At 41.6% G+C, this 24,773-nt stretch overlaps 1 protein-coding gene across 15 annotated transcripts in view; it reads right to left on the bottom strand.

Annotated features, from left to right (window-relative positions):
- The window catches only part of dlg2 (discs large MAGUK scaffold protein 2), a 1,295,060-nt gene that overhangs the window by 1,002,394 nt on the left and 267,893 nt on the right, over positions 1–24,773 (bottom strand). For 13 of the 15 annotated variants that reach the window (XM_062977095.1, XM_062977092.1, XM_062977091.1 and 10 more), the window contains one exon: positions 8,415–8,489. In XM_062977095.1, coding sequence (XP_062833165.1) covers positions 8,415–8,489 — 75 coding nt within the window. The remainder of the gene's footprint in view (positions 1–8,414; positions 8,490–24,773) is intronic. The other 2 variants (XM_062977087.1, XM_016992698.2) reach the window with 1 other exon arrangement.

Consider the following 24,773-nt stretch of genomic DNA (forward strand, 5'->3'; position numbering starts at 1 on the left):
AAAGAGAGTATGTGTGGCATGCAGGCCCAGAAAGCATGCACACCTGCCAATGCTTGTAGCCGACCGCCTCATACTCTAGAAATGATAAAAGCAATGACCTGAAGTTTAAAAGCATGCCTACCTAGACTGCTCTAGCAAGCAACCAACTAACCAATTCTGGAGATTAACTCATAAGAAATTCTTGCCTTAACCCAAAGCTATTGATATTTATTACAGAAAATTGTCAAACAATGAATTGTCAAACATGTACATTTCTGCAGTCAATTACAGACAGACAATCGTATGGAAATAAAAAAGCTTTTTAGTTACCCTTTTCCCACTAAAAGCTACTCCTTACCATTAGTTTATAAAATGCTAACATGATGCACTTTTTAAAAAATGTATACAAAGAAATCAGAACACAAGTTCTTAATAATTCATACAGTTCTCAAGTTAAACAAACAAAGAAATGAAACAAAACAGAAATGGTGATAAAATAGGCCTTCCATCTTAACATTTCTAATTCTTTCATATGCATAAGATAAAATGGTACAGAATATATTCTTATGATCACAATGGGAATAAAGAGAATAACCAAACCAACAAGTAAACTCAAAAGGAATTTTCTACCCAGAAATGCCAACAGAACAGAAATACCAACCAAATGCTTTCATGGAAAAGAGATGGTGTCCAATGATTTATCCAATACTGGATGATATTCTCAGGGGCTCACTTTGCAGGATCTGGTGCATCTGCCAATGTTTTTTCTGACTTTCATAGTGACTCACATGCAATTTTGAATCAACAAGTCCTGTTCTGCACAAGTAGGAAGCCAAGATACTCTGCAGACCAAACACATCCATACTTACTTCAATGTCTCATAGAATTTCATGAGGTCAACATCCAAATAATTATGTACAGGATGACTGCTTCAGAATGCTGCATAGATATTAAGTACCAGTGTGTTTGATGCTCACTCCTGAGTACAGACAGTCCTCTATATCTACAGATTCAACCAGCCATGGCTGAAATATATTTCAGGGGGAAATCCAATAAGAAATCACTAGTTTTGCAATGCCAAAATGTAGGCATACCCTGCTGTAGCCTCCTGACATTTCATAAACTCTCAGGCTTTTTCTGACACACATTTGAGCTGTTCACCATTTTATATTGGGGGTGCCATTTCACTATACTATACTTACTATACATTGTATATAATAGGACTGATTTTGGTAAGCATGAAACCAAAGCCCAGTGACTACCAAGAGCCCTGTAGCAGCTGAATCCTTGCGTCTCTTTTTCCTTAATATTTCTGCTCGTTTGCACTTGCCCTCCAGTATAGATTCCGTCCATCTCTACCCAACCAAAAACCAAATTAACCATTAGAGTGGTTTCATCCTCTTCTCAGAAGAAGACAAAGAAGAAACGCTTATGAAAGCAAGCACTTCATGTTATTCATAAAAAGCTTAAAAAGCTTTCTCCTTCTGATTGTGCATGCACAATCTTTGCACTCGAGAAGGAATACTACATGGGACATGTATCACTGCAGTGCAAATATTGCCTATCTGTGTATCAAAACATTTTAATATGTGTGTTCATACATTTTTTCCAATGTTTGTGTATTTTGACTGTACTGTGACCCGCCACGAGGAGAGGTGGGTAAGAAATAAAATTATTATTATTATTATTATTATTATTATTATTATTATTATTATTATTATTATTATTAGGTATATAGCATAATCCCTGTATTTGTGGAATTTATGGATTATGACAGCATGAGTGGCGTCATCTATATGTCGAACTGTAAGTTGCAAGATTTGAATTGTTGAATCATGCTTGATTTTGCCTTTACCTTGTAAATGTAGTTGGATTGATTGGTTATTTATAGCTGTCAATCAATGTTGTTTGCACAAGTTATATTGCTCCCTCAGCTCAATTGTTTGACTCCATCCTTTCCTGGAGTGGGTCAGTGTTTCCTTTTTCATTCCACCATCAAGCTTTCTATCAGATGGATATGAGAGAGGGACTTGGTTCTAAAAGACCTTGATTAAGTTACCTCTCAGCACCAATTCTGAGGTTCTTACCCTTGAGACTTATGCTTCATGTTCAGGCCAACTTGGACGACGTTGAGGAGTCTCAAGCGCCTTCAAATCAGCTCTTTGGCACCAGAGGAAGACTCTGTGTCTTCAAACATAGGCCATTTGGACTGAGGTTGAGGACTGCTCCAATATTCACAGCCATTGAGAAAGAGGGACCTGGAAAAGCTTCTCAGCTGCAGAGCTCCTTGGACTCAAGACAACCAGAGACTGTAATGTATATTTTCCTTTACCCCTTTGAAACTTCCAGCTTATTGCCTTAAAGGGATAACCTTTTGAAACAATAAAACCAGTTTTGAGTTATCTACAGTGTTTTGATCCTTGGGAGTTCCAGCTTCCCTAAAGGAGGGCAAGAAGCTTACTTCTTACTTACTTTACTTACTTTACTTAGGCGATCCCTCGACGTTCGAGGACGATGGTCTTCCAACCTTGGTATCTTGGGCGTGTGTTCTTAGGTGACTGAAGAGACCGATTCTTGACCCGCATATTCTCCCGCAGTGAGGACATCGGTTTCCAGGTGGAAGGCGGTCCCGGTCGGGGTTAGCTTGACGCTCCTTCCTCTTGGCACGTTTCTCCCTTAAGCCCTCCGTTCGTGCCTCTTCAAACTCCGCAGCACTGCTGGTCACAGCTGACCTCCAATTAGAGCGCTCAAGGGCCAGGGCTTCCCAGTTCTCAGTGTCTATGCCACAGTTTTTAAGGTTGGCTTTGAGCCCATCTTTAAATCTCTTTTCCTGCCCTCCAACATTCCGTTTCCCATTCTTGAGTTCAGAGTAGAGGAGCTGCTTTGGGAGACGGTGATCGGGCATTCGGACAACGTGGCCAGTCCAACGGAGTTGATGGCGTAAGAGCATCGCTTCAATGCTGGTGGTCTTTGCTTCCTCAAGCACGCTGACATTTGTCCGCCTGTCTTCCCAAGAGATTTGCAGGATTTTCCTGAGACAACGCTGATGGAAACGCTCCAGGAGTTTGGTGTGACGTCTGTACACAGTCCACGTTTCGCAGGCATAGAGCAGGGTTGGGAGGACAATGGCTTTATAAACAAGCACCTTGGTCTCTCTACGGATGTCCCGGTCATCGAACACTCTCTGCTTCATACGGAAAAATGCTGCACTCGCAGAGCTCAGGCGGTGTTGTATTTCAGTGTCGATGTTGACTTTTGTGGAGAGGTGGCTACCAAGGTAGCGGAAATGGTCAACATTTTCTAATGTTGCACCGTTAAGCTGTATTCCTGGCTTTGCAGAGGGATTAGCTGGTGCCTGTTGGAAGAGCACTTTGGTTTTCTCGATGTTCAGTGAGAGGCCGAGCTTCTCGTATGCTTCTGCGAAGGTGTTTAGAGTGGCTTGTAGGTCTTCTTCTGAACGCGCACAGACTACGTTGTCATCAGCATATTGGAGTTCTATAACAGATGTTGTGGTGACCTTGGTTTTGGCTCTCAGTCTGCTGAGGTTAAATAGCTTGCCATCTGTCCGATAGATGATTTCCACTCCGGTGGGAAGCTTCCCATCAACAAGGTGAAGTATCATAGCGATGAAGATGGAAAATAAGGTGGGGGCAATAACACATCCCTGCTTGACACCTGATTCAACCTTAAATGGGTCACTTTGGGAGCCGTTGCTGTCCAAGACTGTTGCCATCATGTCATCATGGAGGAGCCGCAGGATGTTCACAAATTTGTCAGGGCACCCGATTTTTTGGAGGATGGTCCAGAGAGCGCTGCGATTCACTGTGTCGAATGCCTTTGCAAGGTCAATGAATGCCATGTACAGAGGTTGGTTTTGTTCCCTGCATTTTTCTTGGAGCTGTCGAGCAGTGAAGATCATGTCCACTGTTCCTCTGGAGGGGCGGAAGCCATTCTGGGATTCTGGGAGGGTGTCTTCTGAGACAGGGAGAAGGCGGTTTGCAAGGATTCTTGCGAGGATTTTCCCGGCGGAGGTTAGAAGGGAGATACCACGATAGTTCCCGCAGTCTGTTCTGTCCCCTTTCTTGAAAAGGGTGATGATGGTGGCATCCTTGAAGTCTGCTGGGATTTTCTCGGTCATCCACACCTTTTCAATAAGCTGGTGGAGTTGTTGCATCAGCTCAGGTCCACCCTCTTTGAAGATTTCAGCGGGAATCCCATCAGGTCCGCTAGCTTTGTTGTTTTTTTGTTGGCTGATGGCATTGCTGACTTCTTCCAAACTAGGCAGTGCTGCAAGCTCATCCCTGGTTTGTTGTTGCGGGATTTGTGAGAGGGTCTCTTCGGCCACATTGGAGCTGCGATTCAGCAGGTTCTGGTAGTGCTCTTTCCAACGTAGTGCAATTGATGTTTTGTCCTTCAGAATTTTGGTTCCATCTGATGAGCGTAGGGGCTGTATGCCATGGTTTCTTGGTCCATAAATGATCTTTGTGGCTTTGAAAAATCCCTGAGCGTCATGGGTATCTGCAAGGTGTTGGATTTCTTCAGCCTTCTTTGTCCACCAGATGTTCTTGAGTTCTCTGGTCCTTCTTTGGACCTCGGCTTTTGCACTGGCATAGATCTTTTTCTTGGCAGCACAGTTGGTGTCTCTCTGCCATGTTTGGAAGGCTTTCCTTTTGTTATCAATCAGCTGTTGGATCTCTTTGTCGTTATCATCAAACCAGTCTTGATGTTTCTTAGTTAGGTATCCAATGCTTTCTTCGCAGGCTGTGATGATGGAGGTCTTCAGTTTGTTCCAATGTTCCTCAACATTTTCGGGGTGTTCTGTGGGTAGATGATCTTTGAGTGTTGTTTGGAGAAGGGCTCGTTTGGAGGGCACCTGAAGGGCTTGGGTGTTCATTTTTCGCCTTGTTTTCCTTCCTTGGAGTCTGCGTTTGGGGACGATCTTGATAGCCATTGTGGATCGGATTAGCCTGTGGTCTGTCCAGCAGTCATCAGTACCTGTCATGGCTCTTGTGAGAAGCACATCGCGGCGGTCTCTGGCACGTGTGATAACATAGTCCAGGAGGTGCCAATGCTTTGACCGAGGGTGCTTCCATGATGTCTTGAGCTTGTTTTTCTGGCGGAAGAGCGTGTTGGTGATGACAAGGTTGTGCTCTCCGCATTTGGTGAGAAGCAAGATGCCATTCGAGTTGCTGTTTCCGACCCCGTCTTTTCCTATGATCCCTGGCCACAGGTCAGAGTCCCTTCCGACTCTTGCGTTAAAGTCCCCCAGGAGGATGATTTTGTCCTCCTTAGGTATCTCCGATAGGATGGTATCCAGCTGACAGTAAAATTTTTCCTTGATGTCTTCGTCAGCATCTAGAGTTGGTGCATAGGCGCATATGATGGTTGCCTGTTGGTTTTTGGCAAGGTTAATTCGGAGGGTTGAAAGTCGTTCGTTGATGCCAGTGGGTGCTTCAGTCAGGTGCTTCACCAGGTCGTTTCTGATAGCAAAGCCAACTCCGTGTATTCTTCTTCGCTCTTCTTCAGGTAGTCCCTTCCAGAAGAAGGTGTAGCCTCCCTTTTCTTCCTTCAGCTGCCCCTCTCCTGCTCTCCGGGTCTCCTGAAGGGCTGCTATGTCGATCTTGAAGCGTCCCAGCTCTCTTGCAATGAGAGCAGTCCTGCGTTCGGGGCGCTCGCTGTCAGTGTTATCTAACAATGTCCGTACGTTCCATGTTCCAAAGTTCATTTTTCTTTTTTGGCCGCAGAGTGGTGACCCCTCTGGACGCGGCAGTCCAGTCAGGGTAGGAGAGGCAGACTATGTTTAGGGCACCTTTTCTAGCCCCTTCCCCGTGTGGGGTGAGCAGAGCGGATCCTAAAAAGGGCTGCTCAGTCATGGATACAGCTGCCGGACTACTCAACTGCCTCGGTCCTTGAGGTAGAACGACTGAGTCCATATCCACCGCCCATGTGCCAGTCTGTGACTAGGGGCTTCCAGATTTCACAGTCCTGCCCCCGTCGCCACTCGCTGATCGCCATGGGACTTTTGTAGGTTTGTTTTTATTTTTGTTGGAAGACGCCTGTGCGTGATTTTTTTTAATGTGTGGAGGTCGGTGCACAGCCGGTCAACACACAGTCTTCACAGAGTGAGGTTCCAGCAGTGGTGTGGTTAACACAACGACAGTGGCTTCTCAGTCTGTTGCAGCCTTCTTCCGCCTTCACAGCCGTTGTAACATGTACCATGTTATCCTCCGCCTGCTCCGCCGTTGAGGTCTTTGGGTCTTCGGATTGTGCTTGGTCTGGAACCTCCCCTGCGGCCACTCCTGGGAGTGCATCACTCCAGTGCCCACAGGTTCATCGGAACACGCAAGCCCCCTCACCACGGCAAGGTGACAATCCATCGAGGGGGATTGCAAGAAGCAATCCCCTGGGGAAAGATGTCATGTCCATGCCTCTTTCGCTAAGAGTTATAGCTCCAGGCGCGACGGCACATGGATGCAACTTCACTTATTTACTCAGGTTTATGCATAAGCAGGAAGGAAGACTGGAGATCACCCTTTTCCTTCTTTCTAGTTGTGTGGGCATTTCTGCTGATGTCAAAGCAAAGCATTCATAAAGGCCAGGGACTTGCATGGAGCTCCCTGGGTAGCTGGAAATGGTGGCAAGACAGAAGATGAGGGAATGGTCTAGGTAGCCTGATGTGGTCTAGGTCTGGCTGCACTGTGTAGACACCAACATGGGAATGCAATGGGGTTGACTTGGTATGTTTCATCACTTCCAGGGCCAGTCCAAAGCATTTATTTAGAGACCACTGTAAACTTGTTCATAGACCTGTCTGCATGCTTCTGGAATCACATGCCCTCCATCTTGAACAGGAATCTAGAGCAACGAAAGGCCAGGCATTTCAACTTGGAATATCGCAGCCTCCCTGTTACTGAGGTGCTGTATCTTTCTGGTGTTTTAAACAAATGGGAGAATTTCTGGATTTATAAATGGAAGACCCTAATGCTACATGGTTACACTGATGAATATTGGAAGGAGTATTGTAAACAGACTCCTTGAATACAGCTCAGTTTCATTGTTAGCAACTTAAGAAGGAAAAGGTGAAACTTTTTGCTCATTTTATATTTTTTAGTTCTGTTTGTTAATTGCATGTATATATATACACACACATATACATATATAAAAATATATGAATGAGTAAAAAAAAAACCACCTAAAGGTTGGGTGAAATTGGCTTTTTCGTGGCTTCCCCCCTGCTAGCAAAAGCCTGGCAACATTTTGGATTTTATTAGCAGATTTAGTCTTGAAGAGGCCTACCCTTCAGGCTCCTTCCCCTGAGGACTGCTTTTTAAAACTAAGCCAACCATAGAAAATGCCTTCAGTGATATGTTATTTTTGGCAGCTTTCAAGTAGACATGCCATGTTTGGATTAGATGTGGTACGTCCTTCATGAAATAGGAAAAAGATGCCCTCAGTGACCTGATTAACTAAAGGTCATTTCCTTGGATCAAAGCATATATTAAGTGAAACAAGTCAAATTGTTTTAAACTATAGGTTTTTAAAGTTCTGTATTTCAAGGCTTCAGATCTCAAACTATGCAGAATTTTCATTTTGGCCATGAGGCTCAGACTACACTTATGCAGGAAAAGTAAAACTCATTTCACATGGTTGATTTCTTTGTAGGACTGCACAGTGTCAGCATTGTACTATAGCACACTAGCATACCACAGAGTTGTGTCAGGTCCTCCAATACAATTCAATGGTGATTTACAGGGGAATTATAACATAGAATAGCATGGAGAACCTAGAACAATCTTGAAGAGACCATTTTGCCTCAGGCATGGATAAGCCCAATTACAGAGAAAGGCTCCACATTTACAGTGATCTTGCTGTATTTATTTTTGGACTTCTTCCTACACATATTTAGAATCACAGAGTTGGCAGGGACCAAAAGGTCCAACTATTCATAAAAAAGAAATCTTGCTTGATTCAATGGGACATGCTCCCAGCCCAGAATTTCTCCTGTAAAAAAGATGGATTTGGAGTCAACTATTTGGAATGAGATAAAAGTGCCTTATTCAGATGAGCAAAACCAGGAAAAACCATAACTGCACAAGCAAATATCATTCTCTTACTCTGAGCTCATAATAACTATCACCAAGGAAGCATCTGCCAAACATTTCTGAGGTTATTCCCGACCACACAGTGACACACTAGCACTTCACACACAGCGATATTCTGGAAGCTGTAAACATCTAAAGAAAGATACACATGCAGAGCAAGAGCAATGTTGTAAAAGCTAAGCTTCAAAGGCAAATCAGAGAGCGTAATTATTTCCATGTTTGTTTCAAAAGTTTATCCAGTGGTCCAATATCACACCCTTGAGTCTGTTTCTAGTGAGCAGACATATTCAGCCTCTCAAAACTTTGCACACAAATAAAAAGGCACAGACTTACAGAAGAATGCTGGATCGGTATCCATCCAGGCGATTCAACCGAACATTTGTGGGCCGGACACCTGGTATGGCTCTGCTGCAGACAAGGAAACAAAACAGAAGGTGTGTTAGATAATCTCACAACAAATTGCTGGAAATATTCCAATGGAGCATTTTTCAAGAAGCAGCTGTAAACTCAGTGATAAAGCACACAGTTTACATAAAAGGGACCTCAAGTTGAATCTTTAGCATCCCTGTTCTGGGTGAGGACAGATATCTGGCTATTATTAATCAAAGACTAGTTTACCAATCAAGATAGACCACTAGTCTCATTTGCAATGTTCACAGATGTGAAAGAAACTCGTAGACTCATACACATGAGTGGTACCTAATGGATGATCCAGTCCAAACCTTTACCAGGGCAGCACCTCTGAGAAGCAGGCATCTAGTCTCCTTTTAAAAACCTCCAAAGAGAGAGAGCCCACCATATTCAGGGTAGTTTATTCCCCTGTAAAATATACCTTGCCATCAAGAAGTTCTTCTTAATGTTTAATTGGAATCTCTGTTCTTGTAACTTGAATCTATTTGGTTCAGGTTCTATCCTCTCTGAGTAGCAATAAAGAAGCTCATTTCATATTCTGCTTGATAGCCCTCTAGATATGATTGATTGATTGATTATTTAGATCCTTCTCTCTCTGTCTAAAGATCTCAATAAAACCAACCTGACTAATTTAAACTGTGTAAAAATAAAATGACATTTCAAGGATAAAAGTACCTTCAGCAACTTAACTAATTTGAGAGACAGATTAAAATTGGTTGAAGTAGTTTACAAGGATATAAAATCAAGAATGTGTGAGTGTTTCTATGACATCAGTTTGGCCCCAACAATATTGATGCCAATCAAGCTCTAAAGGGTAAAGTGTTCCATAACTGGGATGTCCCATCAGAGAAGCTTCTCTCCAGGAGCATCGATCTACACTATAAAATTAATGCAGGTTTATTCCACTTTAACAACCCTGACTCAATGGTATGGAATGTTGGGATTTGTAGTTTAATGAGACTCCAACACTCATTGACAGAGAAGGCTATATACCTTGTAAAAGTACAACTTCCAAGAGCTCAAAGTGTTGAGTCATGGCCATTAAACTTCATTAAGTATGCAGTGCACATGCACTTTCCAACTCCTAATATAATACTTCAAGATGGCTATGATGTCCCCTCTCAAATCTTTTATTCTCTAGACCAGGGGTTCTCAAACCTTTTCAGATGTGGAGCCCTTTTAGAAGCAAAAGTTTATTCTGGAGCTCTCTCTCTCTCTCTCTCTCTCTCTCTCTCTCTCTCTCTCTCTCTATATATATATATATATATATATATATATATATATATATACCTCTCTCTCTCTCTCTCTCTCTCTCTCTCTCTCTCTCTCTCTCTCTCTATATATATATATATATATATATATATATATATATATATATATATATATCTCAGGCATGGGCCAGGACAGCAGCAGCTGGATGGAGAGTGTTTGTGTGAACTAGTTCACACAGTGCAAAGGAGGGGGGGAAAGAAAGAGCAATACAATATTTAAAATTAAGAACAATTTTAATCAACACATATGAAATCCAGCATATCTATCTTGTTTGCTGTGTAATAATAATAATAATAATAATAATAATAATAATAATAATAATAATAATATAAACCCCACGGGCCATCCCTTCCAACCCCCTTTTGCAATGCAGGGAAAAACAAAATCAAAGCACCCCTTGAATGGTGGGAGGGAAATAAGGTTTTGGAAGCAAAGAAAGCGTGGAGTGGTCTGGGTAGTGAGAAAAAGTTTGGACAGAAATGGAGGCACAGGGGAATGATCTGGGCAGCAAGGAGAAGAGTCTGGGTGGTGAGGAAGGTGGAGGAGAAATGATTTGTGCCCCGGGATGCTGCTGCTGTTGCTGCTGCTGTTTCTGGTAGCTCAAAACTAATTTCCCTGCATTTCTCAGGAGGAGGAAAAAGGAGGAGGCGGAAAGCAGCATGGCGCCACGGAACCCCTTGGAGCTCCGCAGAGCACAGTTTGAGAATCTCTGCTCTAGACTAAACATACCATGTCTATCATAGGTTGCAAATTACTACCATAGCTCAGATAGAGATGGCTTCAACATATTGTTATAGTCCCTTTTTCTTCAAAGCCTCTTTCCAAGTTGTACTTCAGACTATGTGCCTCAGGGCAGTATTCCCTCCCCACCAGTATGCCTTCTCCATTATGAATGCTCACTTCTCAGCTGTAAATATTTCTATTCCAGCTTTCAGTGCAGCGGAAAATGTGTGTTGTATACTAATAACCTTATTCCAAGCTCCCTCTCTTCCTCCCCCTGAGCTAATATAGTATGTTGTTCTCACAATTTGTTAATATGTGATAATCTGGCACCCAAGAGGAAGAAGGGTTAATTTAACTTCCAGCTTCCTGCAGGGCTGTATGATTTTCTACTCAAAGAGTTCTGAGCAGATCATTTCCCTTGCCATTTTTTGTGATTCAATTATGTTTGTGCAAAGACTCTACTCCAAATGAATCAAGGCTAGGTTCAGGTTCGCTGAATTGTAAAGCTCAATATAATTTCATTCTGTGTTTTAATTATTCCATAAGTTACCTCGCATGGCCAAAGAGGAGAGAAATTAATATTTTCAGCAGATAAAGAAAAAGTTGCAATCATCCAACAGCTACTGTTGAGCAAGAGTAAGTTAACTAGATCCAAAGCTCCTAGTAGATCTCTAGTTGATGTACAGGAGATCAACAAATGATTTACCAACAAAAGCAACAAGGCAGGTTGCTAAAATGAAGAAAACTTCATTTCAGCAGCCTAGGAACAACAGCCCAATATCAGAAAACTCTCAGGGTACATTCCAGTATTGGACAGCAATAGGCTGGTTAGCAGCCAGCTGCAATAAATCCCTCTGACCAAGAGGTCATGAGTTCGAGGCCAGTCAGTGTCGGGGTGAGCACCCGACACTTAAAAATTAAAAAAATACCCCCTGCTCGTTGTTGACCTAAGCAACCCGAAAGATAGTTGCATCTATCAAGTAGGAAATTTAGGTACCACTTATAAGTGGGGAGTCTAATTTATGACACCATAAAAAAACCACCCAGTTGCCGTTGGAATGAGGAAGTTGCCATCACAGTGGATGATCGCAACTGCTCCCCCTGTGGCCGGAATCAAGCATACCCTCAGGAAGCAGGAAGCTGGAGAAGGTTTAAATTGCCCTTGTGTCTGTCTCTGTCTTTGTTCTATGTTATATGGCATTGAACGTTTGCCTTATATGTGTACAATGTGATCCACCCTGAGTCCCCTTTGGGGTGAGAAGGGCAGAATATAAATACTGTAAAAAAAGAAAAAAAAGAAATCTGCACAAAATTCAGTGGCCAGGATGACAACTGGAGTGAGCTACAGGGAGCAATCAACCCCCCTGTTTAAGCAGCTCCACTGGCTGCTGATAAGTTTCCACTCCCAATTCAAGGTGCAGGTTATCACCTACAAAGCCCTAAATATTTTGGGACCTGCTTATCTTTGTGATCACATCCTCCCTTACAAACCCACACAGGCTCTAAGATCTGTTGAGGAGCTCTTTTCTCACTTCTGCCTCCGTCTCATGCACGATTGGTGGGGATGAGGGAGAGGCCCTTCTCAGTGGTGGCCCCCTGGCTCTGTATCTACCTCCCCAGGGAGATTAGGCTGGCACCCATCCTGTCCACTTTTCGCAAAGATCTAAAAATTTGGATGTTCCATTGTGCCTTCGATTAAGCAATCTCACTAGATACTCAGCCTCCAACTATAACTCACTATCAGCTACTGCACTTTATCACTGTCCCTTGTCCTATAGGTTTAGCATTTTAACTGAAACTGTCCTTCCAGCCCTAATTTATTATTGCCCATACACCTCCCAAGCAGCCCTACCAAGAAGTTCTGTGCACAAGCTCCTACCCTCTGAATTCCAGTAATTATTACTGTTCAGGCTTTTGATTGTTGATAATGTTGTTTTATGCTGTTTTATGTAGTTATAATGTTGTTAATTTACTTATTTATGTTTTTAATCTATGTTGATCGGGCTTGTTCCCATGTGAGCTGCCCCAAGTCCCTTTGGGGAGATAGAGGCGGGATACAAAAATAAAGTTGTGATTATTATTACTGTAATATTATTAAGAACATAAAGAAGGATATAAAAAAATTGAATACAGTCTAACTCCTTGCATTCATAGAGGATATGTTTCAGGACTTTGTATCAAAACAGGAAACCATGGTTTATAGAGAATTCTATTAACCAAACAACTTCCCCACAGAACCATACCATAGAATCATCTGGAGGACCTAGACAATATCTAAAGATGACATGTTTTGTCAGACTTGGGTAAATGTGTGGAGATTTGTAAAAAGCACCATGATGTAATGGGTTGACTGGAAAGACATGTGTCAGCAGCTGATTGGCTAAGTGTGCCAGAAGCCAACATTCTGATTGGCTACTGTCTCTGGCTTGCTGCTGAGAGAAACAGTTTGAGCAGGCATTTTTATCTCAAAGAGTGAAGAGGCAACAGCTAGGGAATTAATGGCTGCTGACACTCTGAAGCCTGGTCATCTTTAAGGCAATGAGGCATATTTAAAGACTGTTTTTAAAAGGACTGCTTATTCTCTGTTCTCTGTAAGAAGCCAAAGAGACTACTGTATATATTATTGCTCTGTTTTACCTATTGAACTGAAGTAAAGTTTAACCTGAGTGCCACGTCATTACACTGCAGGGTAAACTTTGGTTCAAAAGCGGTGGTAAAGCTTCTATTTATTTACATCTACAACTTCCAACAAAATGAAATCATGAGTGTCAGTTCCACAGATACAAGGGTTGCACTGTATAACTTTACCATTTTCCCAAAATTTACGAAGCATGGCTGAAAAGTGTGTGTGTCGGCTTAGGAGTCCAGCCCAGTGTTATTGCTTCAAAGTACAACTCTAGCTCAACACACAGTTTCCCATAAAGGAAATGAAAGCTTAAATTCACACAATGGGGGGGGGGGGGGTCCTTTCCCTTCTGTCACCAACAGCGTCAACATAATTATAATAAGGCTGCCTCTAAACCTCAGCCAATATTTTTAACACTGGGGACAATAAGAAAAACAAGCTTTCAGTCCAGATATATCTGAGGAACACAGCAAGGAATGACCAGCAGTGATGGAAATATGTCTTACTTAGATTGGAAACAAAACCATGTGCCATCTCTCTAAGATGCCAGTGATTTAACTTTCACAACATGTACAACACCCAGGCCTGATGTGAGTTCATTAAACTTGTAATCCAACACATTAAGATAGCACTCACTTGTTCTCCTGTGAAAACTAACAAATTCACTGGAAATCAAAATGTGGAAATACGATACACCTCTCATGAAAGTCTTTCTGGTTATTAGTTTCTACATTTCATGTCCAAAGCTGTAAAGCTGCTTTAAAAGATGCTCGGGAAATGGAACATTATGCTATTGAACAAGTATCCACAGTGTTCTGTTTAGAAAAAAGGTGTTAAAAGGAAGAGATCAATTCCTCAAAGGCATGGGTCAGAAAAATTATTGGAGTGTGTGGCTGAGTCAAGCTGATCAAGAAGGAAAGATTATCCAATAGTTGTTAAGCATTATGTACTTTGGAACTCAAATTCTTCTATCTTAAAAAGTTAACTTTCTTATATCTTCACAAATTACCTTTCTGAAACTCAGGCCAGAACTTACAAAAATCACTTTTCTGGACCAAAAGTTCCTTCTGTTTTGTTTTGTTTTGGTTTGGTTTTTGAGCTACAGCCTCATAATTCCTTACTCAACAAATCATCCTAAACTCTGGCTAAGGCTACTGGAGATGGGAAGAATCTTAGAAAATATTCAAAAATGATTTTTCAGAAAACATGTTGCTCCAGCATTTTTTTAAAAACCTGATGAAAGTTCAGAACTTATTCTATGCAAATTTGAACGTGGTCACTCTATGCAGGAAACAGTACTTCTCTGCAGCAGATACTTTATATGTAAACAAAGTATTATTTTCTGCCCAAAATTGTTTTCTGCACAGAAAATGCTGGGGTTTTTTTTTTTTTTTGCATGAAACAATCACATGTGAATTTTGTAAAGTCTTGAATTGCAAATAGTCTTCATAAACTGCCTGGGTTTTGATGAGTTATGGTAGTGAGTAGAAAAGTCCTAAAATTATTATATATATGGTACTTGTGTATAAGTCAACCCCATGTATAAAATGAAGGCAAGATCGGATTTTGATATGACCCGAGGATAAGTCAAGGGTCATTTCATTGAAGTGGGAAAGCACCAACATAGCTTTAGGGCAGTGGTTCTCAACCTGTAGGTCCCCAGGTGTTTTGGCCTACAACTTCCAGAAATCCTAGCCAGTTTACTAGCTGTTAGGATTTCTGGGAGTTGAAAGCCAAAACATCTGGGGACCCACAGGTTGAGAACCACTGCTTTAAGGGGATAAGTCGAACCAGTTTTTAACATTGATCCCCCCCCCCCCCCAATTTCTAAACTTATTCATGAGTTTATGCAATACTCATTGCTTTCTTCAAGAAGATGATTGGCAAAGGATGATATCCCTGTGATGTTTTTACTCATTGTGCCTCAGTTGTATAGCATCCCACCCACATCCCAACATACACTTATTGCTTTTCAGGTGTATAACCAAAGTGAAGCTCTTTAAAAGAAAGCTTTAGAAGATGAATAAACTGTTATTAATGTGCTGTTGGCTGCCTTGGGTTCCATTATCTGGAGAAAGGCGGGATACAACGAATAAAATACATTTTAAAAAGTAAATACTGTATAAGTAAATGCTGGTAAGTGGCTGTCATTTGGCACTTTGATTGATGTACTCTCTGCTGCTAGATTCACTGCAGAAAGCCCTGGTTATTTTAGTCATGCGACTTAGCACTTTTAATTTATTTTTCTTTCAAGTTTAGTTGCTAGCTTCCTTGAATACCACAACTAATAGAAAAGAAGGAAATCAATCATTTTTTCAGTAAGTGAACAAACATGTAGTGGAGCCTGCAAATACGATTCAGGTTTGTATGTAAACATGGACAGCAGCTGTAAAATCCAATTACGCCTTCACATTTCTGCTTTAAAAGATTTAATGTCTGAAATGTAACCATGAATGATGCCTTGCAATGAAATTAGCATCCCAAACAGCAGCAGCCATCATCAGCATGGTGAAAAAATGATCTTAACTCCCATGTTTGCCTCATACCTTCCAACTAGAGCTCGTGGATCTGGAGTACCTAGCAATTCGTCGGAGTCCCAATCATCCTGCCCACACTTAGCCCCATGAACACTTAAAGAACCATCCTCCCTTCTCCAAGCATCCCAATTGGGATCAGCTCCTGCAGAAACCCCAGGTTCAGAAGTATCCATAGACCCCAAATCCCCAGACATCTCCGGTGGCTGTGCTCATTCAGTGCCCGCTTCCCCAGCCACCACCTGTTCCTCAGCATCCATCTCCCCATCTGAATCTTCCTCAGAAGATCCCCCATATAGCTCTCTAAGTCGCTTCCTGCGCAACTCCTCCAGTGAACCCTCATCACGAGGGTTTTTTCTTCCTCTTCGAATTCCATCCCCATCAACCATAATCCCCGAAGGCGCAGTCACAACAGAAAGACTCATTCCAGTATTGATTGGTTTAAAAAAACCGGAATTAGCTATGTTACGTAGTCACTAAAGTCATAAATATTTCAGCAATTTTCTTTCTTTCTTTCTTTCTTTCTTTCTTTCTTTCTTTCTTTCTTTCTTTCTTTCTTTCATGTTATTATTTTCTGGTGTTCATCATTTTATACCAGAATTCCCAAGATATTTCATTGTTCTAGCAGAGAGATGGGCAACTGCAGCAGATCCAGTTGCCACCTAGACTTCCAAAAACTAAAGCAAACCCTTCTGAATCTCAAAATCAGGCTGTTTAGTGGTCAGTGACTTCCAGAAATTGACCATAGAACAATGCTGGAAGGCCTAAAAATACCTAGAGAATAATTCTCTTAGATCTTCTAGTGTAATTATATGGCATAAACTGACCACTGAGTTAAGATGGAGGATTTAGAGATTCTTAGAGAGCGCATATTAATGAAATTTATGAATAACCAAATCTGAAAATGTTAAACCCACAAATGTGGAAAGCTGCTTCAATATTAATAATGATAATAATATAGGAGACATCTGATCTCCCAGTTTGGAGATGGATTTAGAAGGATAGGACTGACAAACCAAGCTACAACCTAGCAATTTTAATTTCAGGTTTTGCAGGAAAGCTACACCATTGTCCTGGTTTAACTGCATCCCTTGATCCTTAATATGTACCCCAAACACGGCAGCTGCATGGTGCAGGTCTCATTAAATTCAGGAGCCGACTTCTGAGGGTTCATGGGCTGCTTTCTCATTTTCAAACTTATAAGATGCAGCACTCCAATGCTAAGCAGTATTAAAGCCCTAATGGGGTCTGACCAAGCAGTTAATTGCAGATTTTCTCCCTTAGTTTATGGCGCTTTTCATTGATTTTCTAAAACAAATCACCTTTTGTCTTTCAGAGCTAAAGCAGCTCCCCTAAAGACATCTCTCTAAGATCAACGAATGATAAGTTAATGGAATTTTATCGGAAATTTCGTTCGAGCTAAACAAGGTCAATGCTGGGAAGAAACGAGATGCCACTTAGAAATGGAGATCAAAGTAATTCTATTCTTGCTGCTACCATAGAGACCAACGGGAGGAGGAAAATGAAGAGATTTAGCAAGCTTAATTCCTCCTGAAATTTAAAATTAACTACAAGGGGGAAAGGGGCAATTACCATATTTTTTAAGGACTAAAGAACAGGAAAACAGTCTTTTGACAAGATATAATTACAACGTATTTCACCTTCAGCGTGTATACGGAACGTGCAAATTTTCCAGGCTGTTCCTTAGAGCATTCTTTCTAGAAAAGAAATTGCAGGTTTCCTAAATTTATATTCATAATTTAAACTTTGAGAACTAGGAAACTAGGAGCCAATTTAACACTGGAAAGTAAAGTTCAAAATCGAAGATGAGCCCATTATTTTGGGTTGTTTTTTGTTGTTCTTTTTCACATCAAAATTGCCTCCCAGATGGCAATGTTTGTCATCTCAGTATTATTTTCCTTTTTCTTTATCAGCACTGTTTTTGCCCTCACTGATATAAACTGTACAACCCCTATATTTGTGAGGGGAGGGACATCCCAAGACTATCAACAAGACATGTGTATCTGAAACAGTGGATAATCCTATGTTTTGAATATTCTTGGACTGGAAGCATCCTATAGAATTCTACTGGGAGATCTAGAGAGGATCACAAGCACTTTTGGGGAATATTTTGGGGAGTGAAATTGTGGATATCATATCCCTGGATAAAGGGGCCACTCTCTAATAGCCTTTAGGACACAGTTCTATCAACTACTGTGTCCAGTTTTGGGCACCACAATTCAAGAAGGATATTGACAAGCTGGAAGGTGTGCAGAGGTGGTTGACCAAAATGATAAAAGGTCTGGAAGCCAAAACCTATATGAGGAGTGGCTTACAGAGCTGGGTATGTTTCATTTGAAGGACATAGCACTGAATGAAACATGCAGAATCATCACGGGATGCCTTAAACCTACACCTGTTGATAAACTCTATAAGCTAGCTGGCATTGCCCCTCCTGACGTGCGACGGGAAGTTGCTGCTAACTGAGAGAAAAAAAAGGTCGAACATTGTGAAAGCCACCCACTGCATGGCTATCAGCCTCCTCCCACCAGACTCAAATCAAGGAAGGGCTTCATGAGAACCACCACGCCTCTTGATGTTCCTCCAGCAGCAGCAAGGGTGTCTCTCTGGGCAGCTAAACCTGGCAATTCTAACTGGATGGCCCCCCAAGAGGGTCTTCCTCCAGGGGCAAACCAAGAATGGGCAACTTGGAAGTCCCTGAACAGACTCAGAAGTGGAGTGGGCAGATCAAAAGACAACTTGGCGAGGTGGCACTACCTGGAGGAATCCTCCACCTTGTGTGACTGTGGAGCTGAACAAACAACTCAGCATATGTATGCTGGCCCACAATGCCCTGCCTCATGTACAGAGGAGGAGTTGTTTAAAGTTACAGACAATGCGGTTGCTGTTGCCTGCTTTTGGTCCAAAACTATTTAGTTGCTTGCGATTTCTTCTTTTTTTCCCATCATTTTGAAATGTATTTGTTGTACAATTGTCAAAGACAGAACGCCACCAGATAAGATTCAACACAGTTTATTACAGATACAGAACCAAAAAATGCTCCCAAAAAACAAAGAGCTAGGCAAACACTCGCCTTCAATATGAAAAGTCACTCAAAAACGGTTCAAAAGATAACCGGATTAAACAGGAGTTTAATCCGGGTTAAACCAAAAATGCTTACTTCAGCCTGGCACTTTAAACAAACAAAAGCTGGTAAACAAAGATTCAATAAAACATAAATACTGGCAGCAGATTCCTCTCTGCTACTCAACAGCTGTGGTTGAGTAACTAAGTTGTTACTCCTCCGTGCAGCGGGCGAACTCCGGGTCCAAATACATCAATCAGGGTTGCAGCGGTCAGCGGGGTCCCAATCCGGTCCGAGGTCGATAGCCAGGTGCAGGCGTCTTAGGTTCCACGAATTCCACCGATAGCCAAAGAAAGGGTAGTCCAAGGTCGTAGTCAGTCAGTCAGTCAGTCAGTCAGTCCAGCGTCAATCCCGAGTAGGTAAATAATGTCCGTCAAGAAGACGACGGAGGTCCAAGCTAATAAGATTAAACACAGGTTGCACAACAAAAGCCCACACAGTTCCTCCCGCCGTCTATGCCCAGTGTCCTTGGTAACTTACGTATTCAGCAAACGAAACACACCCGTCTTCAGGAAATTCCCAACAAGAGCCCAAGCGTTCGTCCAGATTACCTTGCCCAACGCAATTAGCCCTGGATTCAAGACCCCATTTTATGCCAGTTACAACTCCTCATCGCTATCAGCTGTTACCCTAATTCCAGGTGCCTCATCATCATCATCCTCATCAGAGCTAAAACATCTTTGACTATGCCCCACAGCATCCCCAGCTGTGGATCCCGTTCCATCCCTCCAGCTCGTCCACGGGTCCGATCCTGCAACCCGCCAGTCGCTTCCCATGCTATCATTACCAGGAACACCCAAATCCTCCCTCACACGAGTCCATTCCATGTCATCCTCCTCTGAGCTAACCACCTCTTCCTCCATTCTCTCGGTAAAACCCTCAAAGGAGTCTTCGTCAGTTGATTCTGCAAATATGTCCCGCAGCCGTTTCCTCTCTCGCTCCTCAAGAGAGTCTGACTCTCGAGGAGTCTTACGACCACGTCTCCCAGTATTGGAGCCATAAGGCTCAACCATAACAACAATGCTTTTGACACGAAATAAAAAAAAAATTGAAGAAGAGACATTTGAGAAGGAATACGATAGCCATGCTGAGATATTTGAAAAGATGTCACATTGGGGAGGTGACAAGCTTGTTTTCTGGTCTGGAGACCAGAACATGGAGCAATGGATTCAAATTGCATAAAAAGAGATTTCATCTAAACATTAGGATGAACCTCTGGATGTTAAAAGCAGTTCAACAATGGAATGTGGTGCCTTGGAGTCTGGTGGAGTCTCCTTCTCTGGAGGTTTTTCAGCAGTTTGTATGTCCATCTGATAGGAGTGCTTTGATTGTGTTACTCCACAGCAGGGGGTTGGATTTGATTACCTTTATAGCTTCTTCCAACTCAATGATTCTAAGAACTCATCGTTTGATGATGCCATTAACACCTGTAAACAAAATTATGTGAATCACCACTGCCAAATTGGTTAAGCAAAAGGGCTGAGGACAGTGAGGGTAAAGAATTAAGAGGAAAATGGCATCAAAACGTGGACATAAAAGTGGGAAAGACATCTGATATGAACAACCTTGGAATGATGGCTAGCTAGTTAAGTGCTTTCTCAGGAAGCAATTTTTATTTCATCAGGCATGCTATTTCCAAGGTGAATATTTAAATGAGACTAAATATTCAATGCTGTCATGTTTGAAATAAATAGCAAAGGCCATCTCTGGTGTGACCAGAAGCAAACAATTATAGTATTTATGAAATGTATACTGATTTTCCTTGGGATGTGCTTCTTAATGCAGAGATAACTCAGGCTTGTTGCAGTTGTGCACTTAACTACCACACTAATTACTTCCATTTTGTGCTTTTTCTATGCTACCATTCATTCATGATGGGAATTAGCCCTAGATTTCAACCATTCATTTGGCCTCAGAGGACTAATTAAATTGATCTTATCTCTAGATACTTTTTTCCAGTTGTGTGCACAGGCTGTAGAGGGCATTTAATGTCCTCTTCTGCACTACTATAGAAATGTTCTGATATGCATTGAGAGTATTATAAGTGAATTTGGCAAGAACAGGACCAACACCAGCCTCAACTACACACTATTCCCAAAAAAAACCCTATATGGAATAATTCTGTATGAGTAGTTCTCAAATGTTGGTCTTTCAAGGGTTTTGGACTTTAGTACTCAAACTTTCTGACAGTTGATCAAACTAAACAAAGCTTTTAGAATTGAAGTCCCAAAATCTGAAGGACCAAAGATTGGGATCCACTGTCCTACATCATGCTGGCATACCGTGTTTTCCCGAAAATAAGACAGTGTCTTATATTATTTTTTGCTCCCAAAGATGTGCTAGGTCTTATTTTCAGGGGATGTCTTATTTTTCCATGAAGAAGAATTCACATTTATTGTTGAACCAAAAAATGAACATTTATTATATACTGTACAGTAGTTGTTATCACAAACCAACATTATCAAACCAAACAAACTGTGACTCCTGTCAAGAATTTCTTGTTACTACCATTATTTTCATGTACAACTGGTATGTACATTTACCAATCCTTCATGCTCTGGTGTTTGTTTAGGGAGTGCCGGGCCTGCTTCCAAACAAAAACTTTGCTAGGTCTTACTTTCGGGGGAGGCCTTATATTTATTAATTCAGCAAAACCTCTACTAGGTCTTATTTTTTTGGGATGTTTTATTTTCAGGGAAACAGGGTAGCACAAATCTACACCCACTCAACTACACCACACTAACATTGGAAAACTGATTCTTTATCTCTCGGTGTGCCTCTATTTTCCAACCTGGAAGAGGAAGAAGAGGAATGGGCAGAATCGACATTCCCAGTAGGCTTAAACAAAAGCAAACTGTTGCAATCTCTCCTAGCTTGCCTGTTCTTCCTCATTAATAACTTTTCCCATCTTGACCACATTCTGATGTGTTTTAACCTCACATGTCCTGAGTTTCATCAATGAAATGTTAAAAGGTATGATAGTCAACCCCAGTAAGTCAAGTGGTTCACTGAAGGCCAACAGTTAAGCACCAGTCTGGAATTGACAACTGCATAGCTAGAATCCTATTGGCTATTTATTTACCCTCCATATCAACAAATTCTGCATCCACAAATGCAACAACCCACAGCCTGAAAATATTTTTAAAAATGCAAAAGCCAAACCATGATTTTGCCATTTATATAAGAGACACTGTTTTAATGCATCTAAACATATATTGGATACCAAGGGGCCATTGCATTTATTTTATTTAAATCCTGCTTACCTCTCAAAAGGGTCTCAAAGTGTGTAATCCGAACTAAAGGTTAGACTCACTGATCAGTTTCTGAATTGTGGGTTAATATCTATGAGTATTTAGTTGAGCCAATGGTTCTGCTCTATTTGGGACTCAGGATTTTATTTAGGGCTATGGAGTCCCCGGTGGTGCAATGGATTGAAACCTTTTGCTGCTAGGACTGCTGACCAAAATGTCAATGGTTCAAATCCAGGGACCGGGGTGAGCTCCCATCAGTCAGCTCCAGCTTCCCATGAGGGGACATGAGAGAAGCTTCCCACAGGATGGTAAAACATCAAACATCCAGGCGTCCCCTGGGCAATGTCCTTGCAGACGACCAATTTTCTCACACCAGAAGCAACTTGCAGTTTCTGAAGTTGCTCCTGACACACACACACACAAAAAAAATAGGGCCATGGGAAACAGTTACACTTGTGGGACTCCACCTACAGTCATGGACTGAATAGGTCTATTGCAGAATGGTTAACAACGTATAACATAGTGTATAAAAGAACTGGTACTTTTCTCATTGAAGAATTTCTTTCTAAATTTGAAAGTACAGTACCCATTTTTGGGAACTGGTCATGGTCCCTTCAAATGGAAGAAGAACATTGAGGAACATTGGCTGATGTATGACACCAACAAGATTCAGGCCTTTGGAAATTAATAGACTAAAACCTAAACCAAAAATGCTCCCAGTGTTAACATGGAGAATATAAGGGCATCAGAACATGGGAAAGTTTTATTGGTATTTATTTATTTATTTACAACATTTATACCCACCCTTCTCACCCAAGGGGACTCAGGGCGGCTTACAAAAATTGGCAAAATTTAATGTCCAAAATGCAATCATAAAAACAAAACAATATAAACAGACCCATTAATAACATTGTTAAAACACATTATAAAAACCTTAAAAACATATATATAATTAATTCCATTCGTCCGAGATCCTCATGCTTCATCCTTAAATCAGGCCATGTCAACTTTGTCATTTACTCATCAAAAGCATGGGCACATAACCATGTTTTCACGGCCCATAACCATGTTTTTACTGTACTGGGAGAGGGTAGACCTGAATGAACAGCTATTATTTTCAATGGCTTTAACCTTATTGTTAGCCCTGGTACAGTAGTGCTATTTAATCAGTTCAGTTTAACTTGTTTGTTGACTCACTAGTCAACAACTGATTAAATGGGCCTACACTAATAGAGAAAGCAAGTGGATTCCAGCCAGTATCAGTCCTCTATTTTTAACATTGACTTTAAGACCAGTGATATGAAGAGCAAAGGTGTTTATTTTGCATTAGGTCCACAGGCAAATGAAGAAACAGGCTTATTAACCACAATAGAAACATCTGGAGTTGCTGAAAATATCTCTCCATATAATGGAAGTGAGGCTCTTTTATTGTGTAACAGTTCAGCATATGGAGAGAGATTTTCAGTAACTCCAGACATTTCTGCTTTTTAAATATTTAATGTGTAGTAGCAATTGAAAAAGGCCCATCAATAACATAAGGGCCAAATGCATTGGACTTTTAAAAAACAGGGTAACAAAATACTGTGTAAATAATAAAATACAAGCATAATTAAGCATGTAAAGACCTGTTTTTTTCTTTCGCGTGTGGATCCTATGTGGCTTGACACTACTGGTCTGTAATTCTATGTTGCATTATAACTAACAGGAAGCTCTAAGGTCCATACTACATATGCTCCACAATTGTTGGAGTGATTGTTTTTGTGCATGGAGCAGTTGCTGAAGTTGCAAGCAACACCAGAAGGCCAAAGCTATATCCTGGCCTCGCTAGAGAGGAAGTCCCAAAGCTTGGGAGCAGCCACTAAAAAGGCCTTCTCTCCCTTGCTCCCACCAAATGAACTTCATAAGGTGGTGGGACTGAGAGAAGCACCTCTCCTGGTGATCTTAGAGCCCTAATGGGCTTAGAGGTAGAGGTAGAGGTTTCCCCTGACATTAAGTCCAGTCGTGACTGACTCTGGGGGTTGGTGCTCATCTCCATTTCTAAGCCGAAGAACCGGCATTGTCCATAGACACCTCCAAGGTCATGTGGTTGGCATGACTGCATGGAGTGCCATTACCTTCCTGCCAGAGCGGTACCTATTGATCTACTCACATTGGCATGTTTTCAAACTGCTAGGTTGGCAGGAGCTGGGGCTAACAGCGGGAGCTCATTCCGCTCCCGGGGTTTGAACCTGGCACCTTTCGGTCCGCAAGTTCAGCAGCTCAGTGCTTTAACACACTGTGCCACCAGGGCTTACAAAGGGAAATAAGTAAAATTAGTTTATGATTAGTTCAAAATAAAACCATATCAATGCTTAGTACTAAAGTAATTTAGAAACTACAACTGGATATAGGGTCAAGCAAAAATAAGTCTTTCACAACAGATAAGCTTACAGGAAAGTAAACTTCCTCTTGAAACCTATGTGACTTTTCATTTAGTAAATGTGTGTTTCACCATGAAAATGAACAAAATCTGGCTACCAGTATTAAAAAACTCAAAAATCAGAACAGTAGATGGGAAGCAACTCTCTGAGGGCAGAGGAGCCCCAAGGACGGCTAATGACTCTGAACAAAGGATGCCCCCCAGGCAAGAGACAAACCCTTCCAATGCTAATTAGGGTGATTAACTGAAACGTTAGCGCTGGCTTCCAACTGACAAAGGACTCTTGTCACACCCTGGACTCTCCACAGATA

This window comes from Anolis carolinensis, chromosome 3 (assembly GCF_035594765.1).
Source record: "Anolis carolinensis isolate JA03-04 chromosome 3, rAnoCar3.1.pri, whole genome shotgun sequence".
In the NCBI taxonomy this organism is placed as follows: domain Eukaryota; kingdom Metazoa; phylum Chordata; class Lepidosauria; order Squamata; family Dactyloidae; genus Anolis; species Anolis carolinensis.